We start from the raw sequence: 26,963 nt of genomic DNA, 5'->3' as shown, positions 1-26,963 counted from the left end.
TAAGTCCACACTGATCCTCCAAAGAGTAATCCACCCAGACCCATTTCCCTACCCTATATTTACCCCTGACTTGGCAATTTAGTATGGCCAATTCACCTGACCTGCACATCTTTGGATTGTGGGAGGAAACCAGAGCACCCGGAGGAAACCCATGCAGACAAGGGGAGAATGTGCAAACTCCACACAGACAGTTGCCCCTGGTGGGAATCAAACCCAGGTCTCTGGTGCTGTGAGGCAGCAGTGCTAACCACTGAGCCACCATGCCGCCCATCTTGACTTCATGGAGTCAGGAAGATTCACAGACCTTTAAATATGATAGGCAAGATCTGAATAAGGATTTCTCACCCCATTTCCAACAGAAATGAAGGTGAGAAACTTTCAAGTTTTGGGGGAGGGGTGTGAAGCATGAATTACACATCAGCAGGGATGTTTGAACTTAGTAGTGAACTCAAATATATCTTATTTTGTTTCGTCCAAAGGTCTTAACCCACAGTGTGGGATTCACAAAGTCATTAAGAGTGGATAAAGTTTGCGTAAATGTCTTGATCTGAAGATTTTTCATTTCTCTGGTCTGATAGACAAGCCATCTGACATAGATTAGAAAAAGCATTACTAACTGTTTGTGCAATTTCAAGTTGATATTTTCCAACTAATATTACCATGTCGTTATGATGTAATTAATGCTTGAGTCAAGATTAGAGTAGTGCTGGAAAATGCCAGGCAGCATCTGAAAAGCATGAAAATAGACGTTTAGGGCAAATGCCGATTTTCCTGCTTCTCGGATGCTGTCTGACCTGCTGTGCTTTTCCAGCATTACTCTAATCTTGACTCTAATCTCCAGCATCTGCAAGACCTACTTTCACCTCCATAATTAATGCTTGGCTGAGTTTCCATAATCACAATTCTCATTGCAGGGATTTCTGAGTTCACTGTTTGATTGTCAGTTTAAAGAGTATATTAAGGGATATCTGTCTTTTGATGGGAGTCTGAACAGAAATTTACTTTTCAAAGAAACTGAACACTTGAGAAGATTAAAAAGCTTCAAATGAGTTTCATGAGTGGGAGTGTTTTTCATTTTCAAGTGTGTGACTTTTCTTGGGTGCCATTGTTTATGAGTCACTAAAAGCTAGCATACAGGTGCAACAATCATTAAGGTAGACAAATAGTTTGTTATGCTTCATTGCAAGGGATTGGAGTACAAGTAGAGTGTTGGAGAAGCTGCACCTGAAGGTTTCTGTTTGGTGGCCTTTCTTAAGAAAGGATATTCTTGTCACAGAGGGACTGCAGTGGAGATTCATCAGACTAATCCTCGGGGACATCAGGATTTTCTTAAGAAGAGAGTTAGCAGAAATCAAACTTGCATTCTCTGGAGTTTCAAAGAATGAGCAACCTCATTGAAACTTACAAAATTCTTACAAGGCCTGACAAGGTAGATAGATCTTTCTTAGAATCCCTACATGTGGAAACAGACCCTTCAGCCCAACAAGTCCATACAAACCTTCTGAAGAGTAACCCATTCAGACCTATTCCCCAATCCTATTACTCTACATTTTACCTGACTAATGCACCTAAACTACACATCCCTGAACACTATGGGCAAATTAATATGACCAATACACTTAACCTGCACATCTTTGGACTGTGGGAGGAAACCAGAGCACCCAGAGGAAACCCACGCAGACCTGGGGAGAATGTCCAACTCCACGCAGTCGCCTGAGGTTAGAATCGAACCTGGGTCCCTGGTGCTGTGAGGCAGCAGTGCTAACCACTGCACAATCGTGCCTCCCCCTAGACAGATCTACATGGAAGTTTCCTCTGAGTAGTGTGTCCAGAAAGTTTGGAATAAGGAGGCAGATCATTTAAGACTAAGGTGAGAAGGAACTTCCTCACCTCGTGGATAATTCTTTACCCATATGGTTTGTAGAAGCTGAAACATTAAGCACATTCAAGACAGCAATCAGTAGATTTCTAAAGATTAATAGCATCAAGGGATATGACAGTAACCTGGAAAAGTGGCACTGAGGTAGATTATAAGCCATGATCTATTGAATGAAGAGCAGACTCAATGGGCTGAACGGCCTACTCTTGTTCCAGTGTTCCTATCATGTTTAAGTAATTATCACATGATATCTCATGCAAATTGCTGTGTCATACCTCAAATTGCAATCAACAAGAAAACTTTCCAGGAAAATAAAATGTCAGCATGTTCTTAAACGGAGGATTGGGAAGCTTTTAAAGAACAACAGAGGATTACTAAGAAGGAAATATGCAGAGAAAAAATGAGGTACGAAGGTAAACTGGCCAATAATATAAAGGAGGATAGTAAAAGCTTTTTTAGGTGTGTGGAAGGCAAAAATATGGTTAAGACTAAAATTGGGCCCTTGAAGACAGAAACAGGGGAATATATTACAGGGAACAAAGAAATGGCAGAAGAATTGAATTGGTACTTCAGATCTGTGTTCACTGGGGAAGACACAAGCAATCTCCCTGAGGTAACAGTGGCTGAAGGACCTGAACTTCAGGGAATTTATATTTGCTAGGACTTGGTGTTGGAGAGACTGCTAGGTCTGAAGGTTGATAAGTCCCCGGGGTACTGAAGGAGGTGGCTCGAGAAATCGAGGATGCATTGGTGATTATGTTCAGAGTTCGATCGATTCGGGATCAGTTCCTGTGGATTGGAGGGTGGCTAATGTTGTACCACTTTTTAAGAAAGGTGGGAGAGAGAAAGCAGGAAATTATAGACCAGTTAGTCTGACTTCAGTGGTGGGAAAGATGCTGGAGTCTATTATAAAGGATGAAATTACGACACATCTGGATAGTAGTAACAGGTCAGAGTCAGCACGGATTTATGAAGGGAAAATCATGCTTGACTAATCTTCTGGAATTTTTTGAGGATGTAACTCTGAAGATGGACGAAGGAGATTCAGTAGATGTAGTGTACCTGGACTTTCAGAAAGCTTTTGATAAAGTCCCACATAGGAGGTTAGTGAGCAAAATTAGGCGCATGGTACTGGGGGCAAAGTACTAACTTGGATTGAAAGTTGGCTGGCTGACAGGAAACAAAGAGTAGTGATAAATGGCTCCACTTCGGAATGGCAGGCAGTGACCAGTGGGGTACCGCAGGGATCAGCGCTGGGACCGCAGCTTTTTACAATATATATTAATGATATAGAAGATGGTATTAGTAATAATATTAGCAAATTTGCTGATGATACTAAGCTGGGTGGCAGGGTGAAATGTGAGGAGGATGTTAGGAGATTACAGGGTGACCTGGACAGGTTAGGTGAGTGGTCAGATGCATGGCAGATGCAATTTAATGTGGCTAAATGTATGGTTATCCACTTTGGTGGCAAGAACAGGAAGGCAAATTACTACCTAAATGGAATCAATTTAGGTAAAGGGGCAGTACAAAGAGATCTGGGTGTTCTTGTATACCAGTCAATGAAGGTAAGCATGCAGGTACAGCAGGTAGCGAAGAAGGCTAATAGCATGCTGGCCTTCATCACAAGAGGGATAGAGTATAGTAGCCAAGAGGTTCTTCTGCAGTTGTAGAGGACCCTGGTGAGACCACACCTGGAGTATTGTGTGCAGTTCTGGTCTCCAAATTTGAGGAAAGACATTCTGGCTATTGAGGGAGTGCAGCGTAGGTTCATGAGGTCAATTCCTGGAATGGCGGGACTACCTTATGCCGAAAGACTGGAGCAACTAGGCTTGTATACCCTTAAATTTAGAAGACTTAAGGGTGGCACGGTGGCACAGTGGTTAGCACTGCTGCCTCACAGCACCAGAGACCCGGGTTCAATTCCCACCTCAGGCGACTGACTGTGTGGAGTTTGCACATCTCCCCGTGTCTGCGTGGGTTTCCTCCGGGTGCTCCGGTTTCCTCCCACAGTCCAAAGATGTGCAGGTCAGGTGAATTGGCCATGCTAAATTGCCCATAGTGTTAGGTAAGGGGTAAAGGTAGGGGTATGGGTGGGTTGTGCTTCGGCGGGGCGGTGTGGACTTGTTGGGCCGAAGGGCCTGTTTCCACATTGTAAGTAATTTAATCTAATCTAAAAAAAGACTGAGAGGGGATCTGATTGAGACATAGAAGATTATTAAAGGATTGGACACTCTGGAGGCAGGAAACATGTTTCCGCTGATGGATGAGTGCTGAACCAGAGGACACAGCTTAAAGATACAGGGTAGACCATTTAGGACAGAGATGAGGAGAAACTTCTTCACCTAGAGAGTGGTGGCTGCGTGGAATGCTCTGCCCCAGAGGACAGTGGAGGCCCAGTCTCTGGATTCATTTAAGAAAGAGTTGGATAGAGCTCTTAAGGATTGTGGAATCAAGGGTATGGAGATAAGGCAGGAACAGGATACTGATTAAGGATGATCAGCCATGATCATATTGAATGGTGGTGCAGGCTCGAAGGGCAGAATGGCCTACTCCTGCACCTATTGTCTATTGTCTATTATTTAAAAGCCAGAGTTCTCATTAAAAATAATAAACTTTTGAATCAAATCTGTCAAAGGGCAAATTGTTACACCTTAACAGCAGCTGGGTAATACTTTAACCCAGATTTTCTACTCGAGTTACATTGGCTGACCAGTGAAGCATGAATGGATTTGATAGAAAAGCCTCACAGAGTCATTCTATCTGCAAAAAATTGCAAGGAATACACAAAAAGCCAACCCAGAATATGGAGAAGCATGTTGTAACCATGGAATGAACAGAAATATTCAATCAAATGTACTTTTCATCATTTGAATCATAGCAACGCTGAGCAGAAGTTTTCCACGTTACTCCAGGTTTTCCATCTTAGTGTGTGTACTGGCTCGTGTAAGAGTCAAAAGGCCAAAAAGCCAATTGACGGCAAAATTGCATATGTTAACTATTTTTGAAAATGTTTAGTTTTAGTTTATCAAGGAGCACAAAGGTGACCAATACATACTAGGTCGAGGTGAACTTTGCAGCCATTCACCCTCCCTCCTTGCCAGCACCTACTCACACATTGCCTAACAGTAATATTGGGAACCAGAAATTTGTAATGTGGCGAGCTATCGCAAAACCAGCAATGGTCAAGGGTACACTCTTGTAGCAGGTGAAACTCCCTTCTTGCAAAGGAATTCTGCAGCAGTAGAGGAGTGAGGAGATAAAAATGCAAATGTTACAACTTTTGCAATTGCATGGAAAAGTGCCATGGCAGGGTAAGGAGGTGTTTAAGTGACAGGAGTGGGACAGTTTGTCAGAGAGGAAATGGTTTGTGGTCCCTACTCCATGTTCAAGGTTTCAAACACTCCTTTCAGATGAAGCAGCATTTTAACTGTACTTCTTTCAATTTAGTTTACAGTAACAACTGCTCAGAATTGGTCTCCCCTACATCGATCAGAACAAACATATTCAGGCTGTCTGCTTTGCAGAACATCTCAACTTGGACTGAAGATAGACTCTGAACTTCGAATTGCTTGCCATTTCAAAACTATCTTGCTCTTATGTTAATATTTCTGGGAGAAATTGAGGACTGCAGATGCTGGAGATCAGAGCTGAAAAATGTGTTGCTGGAAAAGCACAGCAGGTCAGGCAGCATCCAAGGAGCAGGAGAATCGACGTTTCGGGCATAAGCCCTTCTTTAATATTTCTGGAGTAAGCTTGCTGCTGTGCTCCAGTGAAGTCCAATGAAAACTGGAAGAATTACACCTCATTTTGTACTTAGGCATTTTAGAGACTTCAGGACACAATATTGAGTTCTCCAACTTCAACCATGAACACTGTTTTCCATTTTGACTGTGTACTTTCCATTCCCCTCAACACCTGTGTCCTATTGGATGAGTTTTCTCTCAGTAGAGCTGACATATTGTTTACTGTTAACACTTATTCTTCACCTTTGATTCTCCTCTACTATCATTAGCACTTCCTTTACCTTTTGCACTGGGCACCTTCACTGTTTAATCCACTCACTTCTCTAGCCAAAAACAAACTCATTTTCTAACCCAGGTCCATTCCAAAGTAGTCACATTAGCATCAAAACATTAATTTTTCTCTATCCACAGATACTACCAGGCTTCCTGAATTTCTCCAGCACTTAGTGTTTTTATTTCAGATCTCTAGCATGTCTTAAATAAACTACTGTCTGCCCTCCCACATTTTAGATCATGAAAAGGCTGATTATTTTACTTAGGGACAAAATATTTAAAAACTCAACTGAACGATACTCACAATTTCTTCTTAACACAGAGACTATCCATTTTATTAGCAGGTTCTGAAAATTCAACAATGTAATTTGTTCTGTCCTACAATATGCCCACAGCATGCATAAAGGCTTTTATAGAGACTTACCTATTCTGATCTCTTTGGAAATACTGCAATCCTCCTCATACTCCTCAGAGGAATACTCCTCCCCTTTACTTATAATGGTAGGATATACTTTCTCTCTCCATAGATTTTTTTCATAACAAAGGAAGTCAACAGGTCTCCGAATAACATTCAAATCTCCATCATCATCTAGCAGGATTTCAGTGTGCACTGTGTCTTTTGTCACTTCAAATTTCTTTTCACTTGCAGCAGCATAGCTGCAACCCATTTGACCAGTTAAAACATCATCTGCATCAAGTACTCTATTTTCTTCACTGCTGAAGTCTCCTGAGTCATCTTTGTTGCAGATAATAATATTCCGTAGGATTTTAAACTTTGACACAAAGACTGCAGAATGAATTGAAAAGATAAATAACATTAATTTCAAATAGTTAGCGACCAATATCTCATCGATTCCAAAGCATTAATGTACACTTTTCTAACACCAATGATCTATTAGCTCGAAGTCACAAAATTTACTAAAATTGTAAAACACAGTCATATGAGAATAAGGCAACAACATTCTTATCTGTTGGATTTTAAATCATTATCTGCTTGAAAGCTTAAAACATACATTTGTAATCTCCATTACATAGGAAAATTTGAGAAAGATATGGGCTAACTGGGACCAGTTTAGTTTGGGAAACTTGGTTGGCTTGGACGAGTTGGATTGAAGGGTCTGTTTCCATACTGTATGGCTCTATGACTGGCTACAGATTTTACCAGTTACTGAAACACTATTACATGCCTAGGAAGAAAAAGAAATCAATTCAAGTGCATTACATTTTAGAGGCATTTCTTAATATCTTTAATTAAGTATTATCTTGTTATTCTCTAGAGTTAACAAAAATTAGATGAGATGTGGGCGGCACGGTGGCACAGTGGTTAGCACTGCTGCCTCACAGCACCAGAGACCCGGGTTCAATTCCCGCCTCAGGCGACTGACTGTGTGGATTTGCACATTCTCCCCGTGTCTGTGTGGGTTTCTTCCGGGTGCTCCGGTTTCCTCCCACAGTCCAAAGATGTGCAGGTTAGGTGAATTGGCCATGCTAAATTGCCCGTAGTGTTAGGTAAGGGGTAAATGTAGGGGTGGGTTGCACTTCGGCGGGTCGGTGTGGACTTGTTGGGCCGAAGGGCCTGTTTCCACACTGTAATGTAATCTAATCTAATCTAATGTCATTAAAACTTGCACAATTCGTAAATGGCTAAGACAGTGTATATGAAGAATAGATGTTTCCCCTACCCTTATATAATTACCTTTCATCCCCAGGATCATTCTTGTAAACCACCTTGAGACCCCCTCCAGGCTAACATATCCTACCTGAAATACAAGCCCAAAATTGCTCATAATTTTTAAAAATTCATTCATAGGACGTGATGTCACTAGCTATGCCAGCATTTATTGCCATCCTGAATTGTCCAAAGGGCAGTTAATAGTCAACCACATTGCTGCGGATATGGCCAAAACAATAAAGATGAAGGACATTAGTGAAGCAGATGGGTTTTTCCTGACAATTGACAATGGTTTCATGGTCATCGTTGGACTCTTAATTCCAGGCTAATTGAATCCAAATTTCACCATTTGCCAATATTCCAAATTCAATGTGAACAGAGTATTATGCAGCCCCAACATCTCTGCTCTTGTAATCTAGCCCTCTAAAAATGAAGGCCAATATTGCATTTGCCCTCCTAACTGCCAATAGGAACCAGCATGTTAGTTTAAGAGAATCTTAAATGAGGATTCCTAAGTCTCTTTGTCCAGCAGATTTACAAAACATTTCCCCATTTAGAAAATAGTTTATGCCTCTATTCTTCCTATCAAAGTGCATAATCTCACATTTCCCAAATTATATTTCATCTGGCACTTCTTTGCCCACTCTCCTAGCCTGTTCAAGTCCTTCTTCAGGATCCCTGCTTTTTCAACACTACCTGTCCATCTACCTATTTTTATGTTATCTGAAAACTTAACAACAATGCCTTCAGTTACTTTGTCCAAATCTTTCATGTAAATATGTGGTCCAAACACTGACCCCTGTGGAAATCACTACTTACCAGCTGCAATCTTGAAAAAGACCACTTTATTCCCACTCTCTGCCTTCTGCCAGTCAGCCAATCCTCTATGCGTGCCTTTTATGTTCTTTAAAAGAATTGTCCAATTACTCATCGATCCCTGCTCTTTCTTCAAAGCCTTTTTAAAAATAGTTTGGATTCCCTTTTGAAAGTTACTACTTCCATCATCTTTTCAGGCATTTCCTTATAAGAAAAAACCATCACTGTAGAAAAAATGCCTATCTCTCCCACCATTTTTATCTGTTTTCACTGTGATCACAGATTTTGTAAGCTGTTGTGCTCGAACAAAGAAAGAAATTATAACCAGAATCTATTGTCATTCTCCAGTTAAAGAAATAGTCTCTAACTAGAAACAATGGAAAAAGTGGAATGTATTCTTGGGTATTGTTTTACCCATATTATTGGAATATTGTCTATTTTTCATGAGCCTCAACAAACTCCAAGCAGTGAAAACAGACAAATACAAGTGTGACAAAAAAAAATACTCTTAAGGCAATACCTGGTTGTCCAACTGCATTTAGTCTCACCATAAGGTGCCTAATATTTGGTGTGTACATGTGGACATCGGAAAGTACTGTATCACTCTTAAACGTGATGGAATCCATGCATTCCCTCTGAACTAGCATCGCAGAGTGACAAAATACTGCAACCACAGAAATAATAACAAAAATTAATTACTACCCATAACATTTTTAAAGCGTGCCAAATAAACATCAAAAATCCACACAATGTTTGGAAAATACTACTGATAAAAGCATTACTTTCCTAAAATAAAGTCCCACTCCACGTTTAACTTTTTTTAAAACAATCAAAGATTGAGCTTTGCTGGTGTTCTGTACTTGAGGTTACTAAGGCTTTAAGAATGAAGTCAAATAGTGCAAGGTTTGACTTTCAATTTAATAATGGAGATCTGGTGAAATATTACTTTGTTATTTAATGTTTCACTTCAGCCACTCAAAAAATTGACAGTTCATTTGAATTGTTATTTTAAAATTGATATTTCATTATCACTCCCGTTGAAATTCAAGTTATAACATTTCCTAGATTGAAAAACAGCAAATAACACCAGCATATCCTAATTCCACAGGATAGAAAGTATCAATAGAATCACTGCTTTCACAACCCTTTTAAATTTTGCTGTAGTTGCTACTTTCATTGGTCGTTAGGTGAGCAACCACTTTATTCCTTTACAAGGTTACTGTGAAAACTTTACAATACACTAGGTTAGTTTCTTTTTGATAATTTTTGCATTTTTATGCATAATCAATTGTTAACAGGATTGGGACTTAGTACTTAGCATATGTTTCTGGTTGGAATGTTGATTTGTCTGTTAGCTCCAACATGGTACAACATAAAGCTTAATCACAATTTATTGCTAACTTGATTGTTGAGGTCACTGATTAAGTAGATAATTTTTGTATGATTTTGTGTGCATAACTGACTTACATGCACTCCTCCACCCCACATAAAATAGTTGGAGAGTTCTTGTGGAGCAGAGGTTACATCTCTACTTTGAGCCATGAGGCTTAGTGTCAAGTCTCACTTGCTCCATGGGTGTGTAATAACATCTCTAAACAGGTTAATTAGAAAATATCTATCAAAACTTTGCAAAGGCATTTTGGTACAATGGTAGTGCCTCTACCTCTGAGCCAGAAGGTTCTGGGCTCAAGCACTACATATTCCAGAGGTGGATAAATAACACATCTGAACAGATTAAAATAAATGCTCCAAATTGTTGGGTATGGACAGAACACAGCTGATGTTAGTATAATAAAACAAAGAGCTGTACTCTGGAAATCTGAAACAAAAAGAAAACATTGCTGGAGGAACTCAGCAGGTATGGCAGCATCCATGGAGCAAAAACAGAATCTTGAGTCCAGTAATTCTTCTTCAGAGATTATTTATGTTATATATTATTATTGATTATTTTTACAATTTTCAGCCTATTCCAAAATATTTATAGTTGTGCATATAAGCACATCTAGTTATTGTTTTGCATAATAGTTTGGTCCCGCTGGTCATGTTAGTGCCGAAAGCATCTCTTATCTGTGTTTTCATAAGAGGACCGGCTGCAAGCCAGCTTAAACCACAGGTGCTCTGAGCCCACCTACTGGTCTTTTTATAACTTGCACTTGCAGGCCAGGATTCTAGTATCTAGAACTATAAGACTGACCCAACTCGTGAATGTTGGCGACACTGCTGTGAGCAAACAGGAAGAAATTTTAAAGAAGGTGAAACAAACACGGAAAAGGCTAGAAAAAATCGGCAGATCTGCGGAGAGAGCGACAGAGAGAAACATTTAATGTTTCGAGGCCGGCTTGACTTTTCCATAGAACTGCTTTTTGCATTTATTTTAAAGCAGATGTGAGATTCTCCGATCACTTTCCAACGCGTTCATCACTGGCTGAAAGGAAGATATTAGCGATGGGGAGGAAGAGGTGAAAAGAGATGAAATCTCCAGGATATGTGTGTGTGTGTGAGTGAGAGAGACAGAAAAGTAAACCTCCAGGATCTGTCCAAGCTAGTGTTCCTCGTGATGAGTGACTGTGAACCTTACAAGGGATGACCATTCACCTCGAATATGTCCCGGATCATTATTAACGATCACACACCAGGTTATAGTGCAACAGGTTTATTTGGAAGTTGAAGCTTTTGGTGCATTGCTTCTTCCAAATAAACCTGTTGGACTATAAGCTGGTGTGTGGTTTTTAACTTTGTCCACCCCAGTCCAACACTGGCACCTCCACATCAGATTATTATGGCAACAGGGTTAGGCAGCAAATTGCTCTCTCTCTCATACACACCTATATAACACACACAAAATATATATACTGTGTGTGTATCCGCACATATAAGTTCACACTATTTTAAAGATGAGACATTGACAATGCTTGAGTTGATTTCTGCCATGTCACGAGTGAAATACTACTTTGGGTTTAGTCCCATTTCCGGCCCCGCCCGGCTCCAGCGCTCGGATTAAAGCCCACAGTCACCTGCAGCAACAACAGCACAGCGACTCCGGACATGTCACCAGCAGCAGGCCGCAGCCAGCCCCCCCGGCCGCATGTCCGTCACCTGGGGAACCCTCCCCTCCGTCACCCTAATACCCTCCCCCCGGCAACTGGATCCTCGCATTCTGGTTCCTGCTGCTCAACCTCACTGCCTGGCACTGCAGCCTGAGAAAGCACACAGAATATTATTATTATTATTATCAGAACTTCTGATGACCAGAGCCTCTTCTCTAATTCACGGGGTAAGCAAAACATATTTCAAAGTGCACCCCCATCCCCCATAGAGTCAGAGAGATGTCCTGACCCTTTGGTCCAATTCGTCCATCCCAACTAGATATCCCAACCTAATCTAGTCCCATTTGCCAGCACTTGGCCCATATCCCCCTAAACCATTTGTATTAATATACCCATCCAAATATTTTAAAATATTTTAGCTGTACCAGCCTCCACCACATCCTCTGGCAGCTCATTCCATACACGTACCACCCTCTGCGTGAAAATGTTGCCCCTTAGGTTCTTTTTCTATCTTTCCCCTCTCACCCTAAACCTATGCCCTCTAGTTCTGGACTCCTCACCCCATGAAAGGACCTTGTCTATTCACCCTCTCCATACCCCTCATGATTGTATAAACCTCTATAAGGTCACCCCTCAGCCTCTGACGCTCCAGGGAAAACAACCCCAGCCTATCCAAACTCTCCCTATAGCTCAAATCCTCCAACCCTGGCAACATTATTGTAAATCTTTTCTGAATCCTTTCAAGTTTCACAACATCCTTCTGCTAGAAAGGGGACCAGAATTGCATGCAATATTCCAAAAGTGGCCTAACCAATGTCAAATATTATATTAGGCAAGAAGTTCAGTAGATGATTTTAACAGCTAACAACAGGTAGTTTGGGGTCAGGTGAGACATTAAACTTCTCAGGCTTCTAATCTTTGGATTTAGATTCTTGGCAATGTGGACAAGCCAATAGATTCTCCTGCATTGACCCATTGGATTTCAAAATATAGCTCAAGGCATTCCAAGAGTTTGATATGGGTGTCATTTGGGTGGTCTGACTGGGGTGACATTTGATTGTCATATTGGCAAATGTTTTTGTATGTATTTTAAAAGCTTTGGTATCCTATCTTTACTCATGATTTGTACCAGTAATGATGCTGGATGTTTAGCTGAAACCTCTTAAGTCAGCATTGTAGAAAATGTATGTCAACAATTTCACAGTAGTTGGCAAATGCAATGATGTGATGACAATCAGATAATCAATTTATTCTTATATTGATGTTTGACAATCCTTCTAGAATGGCTGGGCATATACTGAAATTGACATCAATAAAGCATTATGGGTTATTTAATACAGTATTTTACATGATGCCGTAAGACATTGAGTTTTGTATACAAGAATTATCATTCTTCAATAGAGAAGCAATTTACAGCATTAGCTGGGAAACACAATCACTCCAACCCTTCATGGTAGGGAACACGGTGGAGCAGACTAGAACTTCAAGAGGATATTTGCAGACACTAGGTAGTGTTGGTGATATGACTTGTCGCAAGTAAAATGATTGAGGTTAAGAATAACAGCTATATATGGCTGTGACAGACAGTAAGTTCAGTAACAGCTCAGTGAGGGGACAGCAGCAGTAACTTTAGCTAGAATGGAATGGTGAATAGTTACACAGTGCATCAAAAGTAATAAATGGGGATGGGACAGGATTTTATTTATGTATCTGTTCATTCAGATAACTCAAAGCTAGAACATACACCACACTGCAGATTTCTGTGACGTCACTTCTGTTGATGTCTCATGCAATAAATTGAGAAACCTATTTGAGAGATAATTATTGACCAGAATATTGGAGATTCCTTCCCTGCTCTTCTTCAAAATAGTAATATGGGTTTCATTAGAACATAGTGCTTAAGCATTGGAGTAGGCCATTCAATCCTTTGAGCCTAGTCACCCATATGCAAGCATGGTTTATCTGATTGTGGTCTCAACTCCACCTTCCTATTCACCCCACTCAAAATGTAGGGTGATTAAGCTAGGCAATTTGTTGGTTCTTTACTGTAAAGCGGAATGGGCTACTAAAGGCTAAACGGGACTCTGGGAATTGGGTATGTATGCCGGCAAAGACAGCAAACTGCTGGATATACTTGTATGAAGGGTATATTTCTGACTCCTCAAAGCCAATGTATCATCTTTGAGGTGAAGTCAGGAGTGTGATGGAATACTTCTCACTTGCAGTTCCAAGAACACTTATGAAGCTTGATGTCTTCCAGGGCAAAGCAGCCCACTTGATTGGTACCACATTCACAATCATCCATCCTCCACCATCAATGCTCAGTCACAGCAGTGTATACCATTCTCGATATGCACTGAAGAAATTCATCAAGGCTTCTTAGCACCTTTGAAATCCACAACACTATCATTCAGAAGGTCCTACCATGCACCTTATCTATACCCCTCATGATTTTATAAATGTCTATAAGGTCATCCCTCAACCTCCTAAGCACTAGTTTAAAATTTCTTAGCTTATCCAGCCTCTCCTTACGACTGAAACCCTCCATTCCTGGCAAAATCCTGGTAAATCTTTTCTGAACCCTCTCCAGCTCAATAATATCATTCCTATAACATGGTACCCCGAGGGGTATATATAAGGTGAATGACAGGTGTCTTTTCCTTAGGGTGGTGGATTTCACATTTTTACGGTGAGAGGAGAAAGATTTTAAAAAGACATGAGCGGCAATATTTTTACATAGAGATTGGTTCGTGTGCGGAATGAACTTCCAGTGGAAGTGTTGGATGTGGGTATAGTTACAACATTTAAAAAACACTTGTTTAAGTACATGAATAATTTTAGCTAGCCTCCTCTCCCTCCCCACATTACTGATGAAGGGCTTATGCCTGAAACGTTGATTCTCCTGCTCCTGGGATGCTGCCTGACCTGCTGTGATTTTCCAGCACCACTCTTTCAAATAAATAAATAAGACAAAACCAGCAACACTCACATCCCTTAATTAATTTAGAAACATGGAATTTGGTAAAGACAGAAGTAAAAGTCATTTGACTGAGATTATAACACTCTATCTCAGTGGAGACAAGAACCTTTGAAAGAAATGTGAACTGTCAATTATTAATATCAATTTCCATTCAAATGATCACTTGTTACTTACAGTATCTTCAGTGTTTCATTTATCCTGAGTTGAGAGCAAGGTGTACCACAGCTGTCAAGAATCCACTTTGATACTCTTCAGATTTTTAAAAAAATCAATTCCTCAAATTGTCATTTAAATGTTTGAACTCTAATCACTGTATTTTACTATAATAAATCAGGCTACTACTATAATAAAATAGGCTATCACTCCTGGAGTTCCTATTATTCAGAGTAGCATTCTTCATCCTTCCCTCTCAAAAGAACAAAAAATCCTAACATTGGATTCAGCATTTGATATAGTGATGGCACATAAAAGAACAGTTTATCACTTGGTTGCTATAATGCTTCCATTTCATGCTGCAAACCATTTGGGCATTTAATCCTGATTGAAAGTGCATTTTGATTTCTGCTACTTTGCCAATGGTGCACTTGACTGAGTCAAATTAATAATTCCATTATTGTCACTTTGCATATAATACTTCGCAAGTCACCAACAGACATATCACACTGGTATGGAAACTATATATACGGGAACTTAGTGTAAAGCTACAATTTACAATATGATGTTTTGCAGCCTCAATTTATTAAATTCTAAAGCTTACTATTTGCTGAGTGATATAGAATCTTTTCAGTTGTCACAAAGTAGTATGGGAAAATAGGAACATGAATTATCTTATGAGGATAGGATTATGTTTGGTTTTGAAGCCCATTTTGATGCTTGAGTAGTGCATTGATATACATTAAAACTCTTAACATGGGAGAGAAATGACTTCTTGATTGAGACACCAGAAGACTTCTGGTGTCTATGGAATCTTATGGAGCATATTAATGAGAACAGAAATGAAATTTGAGATAAAATGCTCAACAGTGCTCTAAAATGGTGCTTTAGTTAATTATTAGTGTCCTTCCTTTCTCGCTGTATAAGAATTTGGGGCTGCAAGAATTTTAGTGTGAGTCAGGGTTTCCTGTCAATAATTGAGAAGGAGTTGGGCTGCAAGCAAACATTGTAAAAATACTTTGGAAGAGCTAGGTGCATGACTGCTGATTCTTAACTTCTTTTGTGGAGGTGCAATAGGGTGGGTAGAGTCACTAAACCCCAACTGTTGCAAAACATGTATTTAAAAATGTATTTCTATTTTTATTCTGCTTAACTATACTATATTTGTATTCCAAATAAATTTCATCATTGATCAGTCAACTTCACATTAATTTTTACAACTTTAAAAGGTAAGTTCAATAAAATGAGGTATTAGCGAGTTTTGAGAATATTTGTAGCTCAGGTTGAGGTTTTGGATGTAGGTTTGCTCGCTGAGCTGCAAGGTTCATTTCCAGACGTTTTGTTACCCTACTAGGTAACATCTTCAGTGGGCCTCAGGCAAAGCACTGCTGAAAATTCTTGCTTTCTATTTATATGTTTGGGTTTCTTTGAGTTGGTGATGTGATTTCCTGTGCTGATGTTATTTCCTGTGGTGAAATCACTTCAGGTTCCTTTTCTCAGGGGGTGGTAGATGGGCTCTAACTTGATGTGTTTGTTGATAGAGTTCCAGTTGGAATGCCATGCTTCTAGGAATTCTCGTGCGTGTCTTTGTTTGGCATGTTATTAGTTTTGCTTGTTGTCAGGAAAACAACACATATGCACCAAATATTGAACTACAGAAGCAATCATCCTAACACCTACAAACGAAGCTGCATCAGAACATTATTTCAACGAGCCAACACACACTGCAGCACAGAGGAACTACGCAGAGCAGAGAAAAATCACCTATACAGTGTATTCAAAAAGAATGGGTACCCAATGAACACAGTCCGCCGATTTCTCAGCACCAAATCCAAACAAGCAGACAAAACACGTCCAGAAACCTGAGCCACTCTCCCTTACATCAAAGACATCTCGGAAATGACTGCCAGACTACTCAGACCCCTTGGCATCATGGTAGCCCACAAATCCACCAACACACTAAAACAGCAGTTAATGAACTTGAAAGACCCTATACAGACAATGAGCAAAACTATTGTCATTTACAAAATCGCATGCAACGACAATAACAAACACTACATTGGACAAACAGGCAGAAAACTAGCCACCAGGATACATGAACACCAACTAGCCACAAAACGACATGATCCTGTCTCACTACTATCCTCACATACAGATGAGGAAGGACACCACTTCGACTGGAACAACACATCCACTCTAGGACATGCCAAACAAAGACACGCATGAGAATTCCTAGAAGAATGGCATTCCAACTGGAGCTCTATCAACAAACACATTGAGTTAGACCCCATCTACAATCCCCTGAGAAAAGGAACAGGAGTTGACATCACCACAGGAACTGACAATACCAACTCAAAGAAACCCAAACATATAAATAGAAAGCAGGAATTTTCAGCGTAGCTTCGCCTGAGGCTCACTGAAGATGTTACCTAGTAGGGTAATGAAACATCTGGAAATGAGCCTTGCAGCTCAGCGAGAAAACCTACACCCAAAATGAGGTATTGTGCAAAATAATTTCCAGTGGCTCAGTGTAAAAGAATATTGACCATCCATATTATCATTATAATTTCTATAAGTTCAATAATTGAAAAGTATTATACACAGACTTGTGCAATGCATTAAATTGCACTACATTTTTAGATACTTTAAAGTAATGTTTCTGCAATATACATATTCAGAATTTTAGTTATGCACTAATAATTATTCACTAATTTACTGGGAAAAATCACACAACACCAGGTTATAGTCCAACAGGTTTATTTGAAAGCACTAAATTTCAGAGCACTGCTCCCTCGTTAGGTGGTTGTGGGGTATAAGATCATAAGACACAAAATTTATAGCAAAAGTTTACCATGTGATGTAACTGAAATTATATATTGAAAAAGACCTGGATTATTTGTTAAATCTCTCATATTTTAGAATGAACATGTTGGTTTCAGTCCTTTCATATGTAAATTGCAGAACTTTCTTAAAGTTACATTCTCAAGTGAGCTTTAACAACTGGTGTCGTGTCGGCCCAGATAATCCATTTAAGGTGTGAGGTGCCCTGTGTGAGACTGTCTGTTCCACAATGTTCAGATTGATTCTAATCTAAAAAATGGATTTACAGAATCTTATAGATTCATGCAGTTTTTGAGAAAAATAAAATGTAATTCTGCGAGTACAAATTCACTCCACAAATGTATATGTGTTTGTGTTTTTGTGTGTGTGTGTGTGTGTGTGGGAAGGGCAGTTTATGAGTGTGTGTATGTGAGAGAGTGTGAGTGTAAAGGGGTATATATCTGTGAGACAGTGAGTGTGGAAGTGTATGAGAGAGAGCGTGTGTATGAGAGAGGGTCTGCGTGAGTGTATGGGTCTGTAGGAGTGTGTGTGTGTAGGAGTGTCTGTGTCTGTGTCCCGGTTGAGGACCTTCCTGTGGGTACCGAACTTGGCTATCAGCCTCTGCTCGACCACTTTGCGTTGTTGCCTGTCCTGCAGTCCGCTTTGGAGGATGCTCACATGAAGGTCTGAGGTCAAATATCCCGGACTGCTGAAGTGTTCTCCGACTGGGAGGGAACACTCCTGTTAGTTGACTGTAGTGCGGTGTCCGTTCACCTGTTGCCGTAGCTCTGCTTGGTCTTGCCAATGTACCATACCTCAGGGCATCCTTGCCTGCAGCGTATGAGATAGACAACGTTGGCCAAATCACATGAGTACCTGCCGTGTACACGGTGGTATCCGTGTCGACACTCTGACACGTCTTGCAACATCTACCATGACAAGTTTGGATGGTGTTGTCCCGAAAACCGGGCAGTTTGCTGTAAACAATGATGTGTTTGAGGTTTGATGGTTGTTTAAAGGCGAGACGTGGAGGCGAGGGGAAGGTCTTGGCGAGGTGCTCATCCTCATTGATAATGTATTGCAGGCTGCGAAGAATATGGCGTAGTTTTTCGGCTCCTGGGAAGTACTGGACAATGAAGGGTACCCTGTCGGTTGCAGCACGTGTCTGTCTCCTGAGGAGGTCATTACGGTTTCTCGCTGTGGCATGTTGGAACTGGCGGTTGAGCATCAAACCCTGTTTTTATGAGGACATCCTTGAGTACTTCCAGTTGCCTGACACGTTCCTCCTCATCTGAACAGATCCTGTGTATGCCTAGGGCTTGTCCGTAGAGGATGGCTGTTTTAATATGTTTCAGGTGGAAGCTGGAGAAGTTTAGCATTGTGAGGTTGTCTGTGGGTTTGCGGTTGAGTGAGGTGCTGAGGTGCGCACCATGTACGTGGTAGGTACTCATGTGACTCAACCAACGTTGTCTATCTCATACGCTGCAGGCAAGGATGCCCTGAGGCTTGGTTCATTAGCGAGACCAAGCAGAGGCTATGGCAACAGATGAATGGACACTGCACAGCAATCAACAGACAGGAGTGTTCCCTCTCAGTTGGAGAACTCTTCAGCAGTCTGGCATATTTGACCTCGGACCTTTGGGTGACCGTCCTCCGAGGCGGCCTTTGGGACAGGCAGCAACGCAAAGTGGCCGAGCAGAGGCTGATAGCCAAGTTCGGTACCCATGGGGATGGCCTCAAACGAGATCTTGGGGTCATGTCACATTACAGGCGACCCCACTTCACTACAGGCACCGACCCACACACACACACAAAGACACACACACACACTCTCTCTCTCTCTCTCTCTCTCTCTCTCTCTCTCTCTCTCTCTCTCTCTCTCACACACACACACACACACGCATATATACAAGTTTGTGGGGTGAATTTGTACTTGCAGAATTACATGCTATTTTGCTCAAAAACTGCATGAATCGATGTAAGATTCTGTAAAATAATTTTTTAGATTAGAATCAGTCTGAACATTGTGGCACAGACAGTCTCACAGGACACCTCACACCTTAAATGCATTATCTGGGCCGACATGACACCAGTTGTTAAAGTTCACTTGAGAATGTAACTTTAAGAAAGTTCTGCAATTTACATATGAAAGAACTGAAACCAACATGTTCATTCTAAAAGATGAGAGACTTAACAAACAATCCAGGTCTTTTTCAATATATAATTTCAGTTACATCACACGGTAAACTTTTGCTATAAATTCTGTGTCTTACAGTCTTATACTCCACAGCCACCTGATGAAAGAGCAGTGCTCTGAAAGCTAGTGCCTCCAAATAAACCTGTTGGACTATAACCTGGTGTTGTGTGATTTTTTTTGTACACCCCAGTCCAACACCAGCATCTCCAAATCATCATTAATTCACATTATCCTGAGATGGGGTGGGTGTTTTGCTCCTGCAGTGAATAATCAGGATTATACTATGCAGCAGTATGACATAAGAACTTGAAATCCTCTTCTTTGTCAAATTAAATAACTTTTCAGGAAAATGTCACTGTAAATAATCAAAGAGCTCGTCTGAATTTAGTCACTTCTCATTCAACATTGATAGCTTTGACAAATCCACCAACCTTATGGAGCCTCTATTTGTCAGAATACACAATCTCTTGTCAGTAATTGAGGGTTGCCTAGAGGCACTCACTGAGTCCTCATTGGCATACTGTTAGCCAAGAGATTTGGTACTCAAAACACCAGTTCATTTCCATATAAAGAAATGCTAAATGAACAGATCTATTTGGGTGTCATAGAATGTGCAGACCTCAGCAGTGATGCTAAATTTAAAAACGAAAGCAATCTAACAGATAAAATGAAAGAGTGGATGTAGTCTTGTAAGTGAATGATAACTTATTATGGAGCTGAGTTTACAGAGTCAACTCAAAGCAGTGATTTTAATAAGTATTAATTTTTGAATTTCCCATTGCATGAGATTCAACTTTATAACAAGTGCGTAACATATGATATATGATCAACGCTGCTGAGTCTGCAGTGACTGAATCACATTATGTTATTATTGCAAGGTATTCTCGAATTTCAAGGACACTTTGTGAATCAAATTCCATAATTCTATTTTTCCAGAAAGCTAAATAAATGCACTATAACATATATTATAAGCTACTTTAGTCATGCAATCATTTTATTTCCTTATTTGTGAAAACCAAAACTACCCAGCAAAATAATAGACAATGTCTCTCTGCAGCCTAAACAATAGGCTGCAGAGAGACATTTGACAGTGAATTGAAAGTGAGAAAGAAGGCTGAGAGTTATAGGATTTAGAATTATTGAAGATGAAAAGTTATGATTATAGATTTTGGGCAAAAATAAGATGGGATCCTTGGGCCACAAATTTGATAGGCCTGTTTTTTTGGGCACAGAGATTACACTTTCCAGCCTGTCCATTGCTGTTCAGATTGAGATGACAACATGAGATTTTGGTGTACGCACCTTTCTGTATTCTTTTAACATGCCGCCAAGTGACTCCTGTGCTCCCTGCAATACTGCCTGTGGCCATATGCTCAGCAAGGAGAATACGCAATGTTGTCTGGATACCAGGTGGTCTGACAGTCAGCCTTCCTAAAAGTAGCCTGTTCCTTTTAAAGGAAGCATACATTGAAAAAATTGCTGCAATTTTAAAAATTAGAAAATTGATCGGAATGGAGAGAATTCTGGGGCATGAATGTAATGAGGGGAAAGAGGGTGAGACATCATGGCTCTGCAGGTAGTCAAGTGTCCTCCAGGAACCATGCTTAGAAGGGAGTGAGAGTAAGTGACCAGTGATGTCAATTCCAGGATTCTGGGTCAGGGGATGTGCCAATAGTGGAAAATGAAGTCTAATTACCTCAGCAAGGTGATCAAAGTCAGTGACATAATATCTTGTACCTATCATTCAATGCTCAGCACTCCCTAGCATTCAGAACTCAACTAAAATTCACATACTCCACCTCACCCTCACATAATAATTAATGCTGCTGTCAGCTTCAAACGCAGCTCCTGGTGACTTTCATCCATTCAGCTACAGCAGGTGTATCATTGAAACACAAGGCAATATAATCACTGACATTCTGCTCACTTTCTTGTAGGATAAGGAGAGAAAAAGGAAGCAGAGCAGAGCCTGCAGGGGACAAGGATGTCTCTATCGTCTATGAATCCTATGATATGGCACACTGTTCTATGGGCTCAGCTGCATTCCCTGGAAATCAGCATTGGAGATAACACCTTTTCCTGTCCCCCATGGACCACATCCCTTTGGAATTCAAGCTGACATTTTTTTCCAGTATTGAAATGGTCAACAAAATGATCGAACAAAATCCATAATTGGCCTTTCGCTTTGGGACATTTACATTTGACTTTAGATAGTCACAGTTGATAATTTTATTGCAACTCCAAGACCAGCAAGTGAAACATGCAAAGCACTCATTTGATTCAGTTACAGGTTTTATCTGACTGAATAATAATTGAAAATAACTATCACTTTTCAAAACATTATCTACCTTCTGGTTTCCCATTAAAATCTCTTATTACAGAGAGTGAGTGAAGAGTAGACAGTTTATTGCAGGGTTACAGATGTTAATTATAGATAAGGAGTATTATATTTTCTATGAAAATATTTAGCAATAGTTGCATTTGTTTAATGCATTTCACAGCTTTTTCTTTTACATATAAATTACATTTAAACAACAGTAACAATTATTATGCAGGCTTATGCAGCAGCCACTCTGTACAAATAACATCCCATAGCCACAGAAGGAATGATCAGTTGATCCATTTTTGGTAATGATAACAGAGGGAGGAATGTTGTCCAGGATACTGCAGTTGAAAGGGAGAAGTTTGGATCAGATGTAATCGTTGCACAATTGAGTAAACATAACTACAGAGACATGAGCGAGTAGGCCAGAGTTAATTGGAAAGTCATTTCTGAGGAAAGGTCTCTCAGCCCAAAACATTAACTCTAATTTCTCTCCACAGATGTTGCCAGACCTGCTCAACTTTCCATCAGTTTCTGTTTTTGTTTTTAATTGGAAGGGGGGCCTTGCCGGGATGATGTGGGACCAGCAATGGCAGTAGTGTCTGGGAGTAATTTGGGAAGCAAAGCAAAAGTCATCCCAAGGAAGAAGAAACATGCTCTGGGGATAATGAGGCAACCATGGCTGGAAAGTGAAAAATAAAAGAAAAGGCATACTGCGTAGCGGGGATCAATAGGAAGCCTTTAAAAACCAGCAGATGACAACCAAAAAAGCAATGGTGGGGGAGCTGGGATAAAGATGAAGTATAAGAATAAGCTAGCTAGTAATATAAAACAAAGCAATAGTTTTTTTCATATTTGAAAGGTAATAGAGAGGCAAGAGTGAACATTGGAAAATGAGACTGGAGAGGTAGTAATGGGAACAACGAATAGTGGAGGAACTGAGTGGGTACTTCGTATCAGTCTTCATGGTGGAAGACACCAACAGCATAACAGAACTTCAAGAGAGTTGGGGGCAGAGGTGGGTGTAGTGGCTATCAGCTAAAGAGATGCTGGGGAAACTGAAAGGTCTGAAGGTGGATAAATCACCTGGACCGAATGGTCTATCCGTCTGGATTATAAAGGAGGTAGCTAAGGACATTTTTTTAGATTAGATTACTTACAGTGTGGAAACAGGCCCTTCGGCCCAACAAGTCCACACCGACCCGCAACCCACCCAGACCCATTCCCCTACATTTACCCCTGCACCTAACACTATGGGCAATTTAGCATGGCCAATTCACCTGACCTGCACATTTTTGGACTGTGGGAGGAAACCAGAGCACCCGGAGGAAACCCATGCAGACACGGGGAGAATGTGCAAACTCCACACAGTCAGTCGCCTGAGGCAGGAATTGAACCCGGGTCTCTGGTGCTGTGAGGCAACAGTGCTAACCACTGTGCCACCGTGCCGCCACCTCCACATTTGGAGGCATTGGTGGTGGTCTTTCAGGAATCAATGGAATCAGCGAGGGAAAATGGCTAATGTAACACCGATTTTAAAAAGGGACGGAGACAATGGGCAATTATGGGCCAGTTGGCCTGACCTCATTATTGGTAAGATTGACTATTAACGCTGAGATTGGAGAGTACTTGGAAGTGGATGGTAAAATGAGACTGAATCAAGGGGTGGTCATGCCTGATAAATCTGTTAGAATTTTTTGAGGAGGCAATGAGCAAGTTAGATGAAGGAGAGCCAGTGAATGTGATCTATTTGGATTTCCAGAAGACCTTTGACAAGTGCCACACAGGAAGCTGCTAAATAAGATCCCATGGAGTTAGGGTTGGGTACTGGCATGGATAGACGATTGGCTGACTGGCAGAAGGCAGAGAGTGAGGAACACAGGAAGACAGGTATTAGGACTGGGAGTAGGCAATCCAGCCCTTCAAGCCTATTCTGCCATTTAACATGATCATGGCTGATCTTATCTGTGTTTCAACTGCACTTTCCTGCCTGCTTCATAGCCCTTTATCCTGCTTTTCATCAGAAACAAATCTATTTATTTCTTGAATGTGTTGATTGATTCTGCCTCCACTGCACTCTGGGGACTGAGTTCCACAGACACATAACCTTCTGAGAGAAGGAGTTTCTCCTTATCTCAGTTTTGAACTTATCTCCTCTCACACTATATCTATGTCCTCTCATTCAAGACTGTTTCACAAGGGGGAACACCTGTTTGACATCCACATTATCAATCCATTTTAACATTTTATGTACCTCAATAAGATCTCCCCTCATTCTTCTGAACTCCAGCAAGTACAAACCCAAGCTATTCAATTACTCCTGATATGACAGCCCTTTCATCCCTGAAATCAGGGCTGATTGTCAAGTTCGGTACCCATGGGGATGGCCTCAACCGGGACCTTGGGTTCATGTCACACTACAGGTGACCTCACTGCACTATACACACAAATACCCTCTCACAGACTTATACCCTTTTACATTCACACTCGCAAGTGGATACACTTTCTCACAGACACTCATAACCCCTGCTCTCTCTCTCCCCCCACCCCCACATGCACATATCCACATATAAGTTTGTGGGGTGAATTTGTACTTGCAGAATTACACTTTATTTTGCTCAAAAACTACATGAATCCATGTAAAATTCTGTAAATCTGTTTTTAGATTAGAATCAGTCTGACCATTGTTGTACAAAGTTAAAAATCACACAACAGCAGGTTATAGTCCAACAGGTTTAATTGGACTCACTAGCTTTCAGAGCGCTGCTCCTTCATCAAATGGTTGTGGAGCAGCACTCCGAAAGCTAGTGCTTTTAATTAAACCTGTTGGACTATAACCTGGTGTTGTGTGATTTTTAACTTTGTACACCCCAGTCCAACACCAACATCTCCAAATCATTGTGGCACAGACAGTCTCACAGAGGGCACCTCACACCTTAAATGCATTATCTGGACCGACATGACACCATTTGTTAAAGTTCACTTGAGAATGTAACTTTTAAAAAATATTTTGTGATTTACATATGAAAGGACTGAAACCAACATGTTCATTCCAAAAGATAAGAGACTTAACAAACAATCCAGGTCTTTTTCAATATATAATTTCAGTTACATCACACGGTAAACTTTTGCTATAAATTTTGTGTCTTATGATCTTATACTCCACAACCACCTGATGAAGGAGCAGCACTCCAAAAGCTAGTGCTTCCAAATAAACCTGTTGGATTATAACCTGTGTTGTGTGATTTTTAACTTTGTACACCCCAGTCCAACACCAGCATCTCCAAATCATCCCTGAAGTAAACTTGGTAAACCTCTTCTGAACTGGCCTCCAGTGCCAACACATCCTCCACAAGTAAGGAGACGAAACTGGACACGGTATTCCAGATGTGGTCTCACCCACACCTTGTATAATAGCAACGACACTTCTTTACATTTATAATTTTGCAATAAATGTCAGGATTCCATTTGTCTTGCTTATTATATGCTGCACCTGCATATCTACTTTCTGTGATTCATGCACAAAGACACCCAGATCCCTCTGCATTGATACACTAGGAATCTGCTTCCCATTTAAATAATAATTTGTTCTTTCATTTTCTCAGCTGAGATGGACAACCTTGTACTTATCCACATTAAACGCCACCTGCCAGACTCTGGCCCATTTTCCTAGTCTATCATTATCCATCTGTAAATTCTTTATTTCCTCATCACAGCTTACTTTTCCATCTATTTTAGTATTATCCACAAACTTCCCTATATTGCAGCCTGTCTCTGGTACCAGATCATTTATATAGATTGTAAATAGTTGATGTCCAATGACCGAATGCTGTGGCACTCCACTAGTTACCGTTCACCATCCAGAGAAGGACCCATTTATCTTGACTGTCTGCTTCCTGGTCAGCTAATTCTCTATACAAACCAATAGTCAACATTTAATCTCCGAGATCTAACTTTCTGGATCAGTCCTTTATAAAGTACCTTGTCGAATGCCTTCTGAAAGTCTAGATATACCACATTCTCTCGATCCCCATTATCTATTTTACTGGTTACATCCTCAAAGAATTCCAACAAGTTTGTCAAGCATAACTTGCCCTTCATGAAACCATTCTGACACTGATGAATTGAGTTTTGTTTTCCAAGTGTTCCATTATCTCCTCCTTTATGATTGACTCCAGTACCTCACTACAGAGTTCCCACTATAGTTTCCCACTTTTCACCAATCTCCTTTTATGAATAGGGGTGTCACATTAGCATGTTTCTGATCCTTTGGCACATTTCCAGAATTAAGGGAATTTTATAAAATCATAATTAATGCATCCACTATCTCTGCTACCACCTCCTTTAATACCCTAGGGTGCAGGCCATCAGGCCCCAGGGATTTTTCTGCCTTTAATCCCATCAGTTTACTTACTAATTTATCCCTAGTTATAGTCATTTCACCAAGCTCTTCTGTAAGAACTGCAGTTTTTGGGAAGAGATTATTATCTTGCACCATGAAAACAGAGACAAAATATTGGTTTACTGCCTCTGCCATTTCTAAGTTTCCCATTATTACCTTACCATTTTCATCTTCTAAAGGGCCGACATTTACTTGCATTATTCCTTTTTGTATACTTATTGAAGTTTTTGTTATGAGGATAAAGGGGTCTTTTTCAGCTGGTGACTACTGGAGTTACACAGGGGTCAGTATTGGGACCACGACTATTCACATTATACATTAACGATCTGGACGAAGGAACTGAGGGCATTGTTGTTATGTTTTCAGATGAGACAAAGATTGGTGGACGGGCAGGTAGTATTGAGGAAGCAGGGAGACTGCATGAAGAGTGAACAAAGATGTGGCAGTTAGAATACAGTGTGAGGAAGTGTGAGGCAATGCACTTTGGTAGAAAGCATAGAGGAGTAGGCTATTTTTTAAACGGGGAAAGGCTTTGAAAATCTGAAGGACAAAGGGATTTAGGAGTCCTAGTTTAAGATTCTCTTCAGGTTAACATGCAGATTCAGTGGGCAGGTGGGAAGGCAAATGCAATGTTAGCATTCATTTCAGGAGGGAT

The 26,963-nt window shown here is 40.6% G+C and overlaps 1 protein-coding gene across 5 annotated transcripts in view; it reads right to left on the bottom strand.

Moving 5' to 3' along the window:
• The window catches only part of mettl22 (methyltransferase 22, Kin17 lysine), a 62,336-nt gene extending 42,299 nt beyond the window's left edge, over nt 1-20,037 (bottom strand). Inside the window, exons 1-3 of one of the 5 annotated variants that reach the window (XM_043711579.2) lie at nt 20,015-20,037; nt 8,907-9,050; nt 6,323-6,685 (exon numbers count right to left, since the gene is read on the bottom strand). In XM_043711579.2, coding sequence (XP_043567514.2) covers nt 6,323-6,685; nt 8,907-9,033 — 490 coding nt within the window. In that variant the 5' untranslated portion in view covers nt 9,034-9,050; nt 20,015-20,037. The other 4 variants (XM_043711577.2, XM_043711578.2, XM_043711582.2 and 1 more) reach the window with 4 other exon arrangements.
• Between the last annotated feature and the right edge of the window lie 6,926 nt (nt 20,038-26,963).

The sequence above is a fragment of the Chiloscyllium plagiosum genome, unplaced genomic scaffold (genome assembly GCF_037043375.1).
Source record: "Chiloscyllium plagiosum isolate Xiang-an unplaced genomic scaffold, Cpla_swu_hap1 HiC_scaffold_20, whole genome shotgun sequence".
Taxonomy (NCBI): domain Eukaryota; kingdom Metazoa; phylum Chordata; class Chondrichthyes; order Orectolobiformes; family Hemiscylliidae; genus Chiloscyllium; species Chiloscyllium plagiosum.
This window is presented reverse-complemented; position numbering and strand designations above follow the sequence as displayed.